Consider the following 2107-nt stretch of genomic DNA (forward strand, 5'->3'; position numbering starts at 1 on the left):
TGAAATACTAACAGAAAACAATGGCCCAAGAGTGACGGGCAGTACAGTTTGTGCTTTAATCCACTTTGTGTTAACCTGACAGCTGGTCTCTAATACTTCATCTGCATTGTTTAATAGATTTTGCTGGATTTGAGCCAGTCACTTACATCATTTCCCTTTCTTCTTAATTCAGAAACTACCTTTTCAGACTGGACCTCAGTAACCTGTCACTGATACAGGTAAGTGCACTGCTTTTTCTCCTGTGGTTTTAAATTCTTATTTTTTGGGCGCTATCTCACTCTTTTTATATATGTTCGCCAAGTTTATTTTCAAATTTTTTTCTGTTGTTTATGAATTAGTCAGGCAACATGTTATTGCTACAGCATTGTTTAGGCTGTGTATGCTGTTGGCCAGGAAATGAAAACGCTAATATGCTTTTATTGTTGTAGGTCATGGGTCACTTTAGCCTAGTAGTTGCTAGGCAGCATGATGAAGTTGTCATGTATAATTTAGCTTGTTGGATATCAGGTACATGTGGCTGTTTTGAATTAAAAATGATGCAGTACAAAAAAAGACAAAAAAAACACAACCTTTTAGCCTGTTGATAGAGGGTTGCCAAGCAACCAGCAGGCGTCATAACATATAATGCATAATTTAAAAAAAAAACGTGGATATAAATTATATGTTATGGTGTGATGTAGATGCTTTTATAAAGTGTTATAGGTAAAAATGTGAAAAACAGACAGGCCTTTTTAACCCATTGCTAGAGCGTTGCTAGGCAACTTGATGATATCATAGTATCTGATATAGTTGAGAACCTTCAGGGGCCCAAGACGTATCTGTGTGGCAGCTTTGGTTGCTCAACTCGTGATTGTGTGGGAGGAGTTGGCAGACAAAGAAACAAACTCACACAGACAGAGATTTTGTGTATTGTAAGCAGATTATGTGGTAATAGTCCTTTAAATAATAGACTAAAGCAACAAGTCGAGCCTAAATGACTGCTGGCCGCTGCTCCCAGTCTTTTTACATGACTCATATGGAAACCGAAAACAGCATATTGTAGTGTTTCCAGTAGAAAGATAAAGACTGACAAATTTCCAAAGGGGGATAGGACTTTGAACCAGGGGACTTCAACACACATTGACTTATTTTTTTAGTTAATGCTTTCCAGTAGGAAGGTTGGAAAACCAAAAGAAAAGCAGGATTTGTTTTGCCTCTTGGCAAGGTAGAGCCATTCATGCATCTCTGGCTGTACAGCATAATACTTGTTTACATCGCTCCAGCACTTCACGGGTAGAGCCTGGTCAGTTCTCTGTGTATGGCTTATTTAGTGAGTTACAAATACACAACAGTGGCAGGACAGAATAAAGGTTTTACTACTGTTTACATTCACCACTCCCATCTTGGATCCTCAACTCGGGGTTAGTGGGGCTGCTCTGACGTTGTGAGTGGGAAATCCAAATTGAGGTGGCATTCCAGATGGAAATTCTGGCTGGGAACTGGGATCTGGAACGCACCATAAGGCCAAGTTTTTGTAATGATCTTCTATGTGGAGGTACAGAAGCTTTGCTGTGACGCTTCACTGGATATGAAAATCGTCTTCTACGCTCAACATCATCTATTGAAGTATCTTCTACTCTGTCTTCTGCCTGAACAAGCTACATGTTCTTTTCTGTATACATGCCTCAGTTTTTTTTTATCAATCCATCTATTTTCTTAAACAGCTTAACAGAAAGAGCCTCAATTTTAAGCCTCCAAAAGCAGTTGTGTATTGCTGATTCGATTAACTTTTAAACAGAGCATGTTTACTGATACTTCAAAGATTTTGTGCTAATGAGACAAACTTTGGGAGCAACAAAGCAGCAGGATGGCAGTCCCTTTCTCTTTCGCTTTCATCAGAGTCCCAGAATTTGCTAAGTTTCCTGTAGTCGGATCCTATTGCATAATAACATAGAGCAACATTTTACATTACAGCTTATCAACTAGGTTACGACCAAACAAGTAGTGCAAAATAATCCATCACGAAACCTAAATGTTACTACATATGACAGTTTTTCAACAAGGCATCAACACTGTGGTGATCATATGTGATATATCCAGCTCAGATGTATCCAGTGTTGTGCGTTCT

At 38.9% G+C, this 2107-nt stretch overlaps 1 protein-coding gene across 1 annotated transcript in view; it reads left to right on the forward strand.

Annotated features, from left to right (window-relative positions):
* Positions 1–20: 20 nt before the first annotated feature.
* The window catches only part of sema5ba (sema domain, seven thrombospondin repeats (type 1 and type 1-like), transmembrane domain (TM) and short cytoplasmic domain, (semaphorin) 5Ba), an 87961-nt gene continuing 85874 nt past the window's right edge, over positions 21–2107 (forward strand). The window contains exons 1-2 of the mRNA XM_013914151.1: positions 21–31; positions 173–218. Of these exons, the coding sequence (XP_013769605.1) occupies positions 21–31; positions 173–218 (57 nt within the window). The remainder of the gene's footprint in view (positions 32–172; positions 219–2107) is intronic.

The sequence above is a fragment of the Pundamilia nyererei genome, unplaced genomic scaffold, assembly GCF_000239375.1.
Source record: "Pundamilia nyererei isolate P.nyererei 1_Seehausen unplaced genomic scaffold, PunNye1.0 scaffold00175, whole genome shotgun sequence".
NCBI lineage: Eukaryota > Metazoa > Chordata > Actinopteri > Cichliformes > Cichlidae > Pundamilia > Pundamilia nyererei.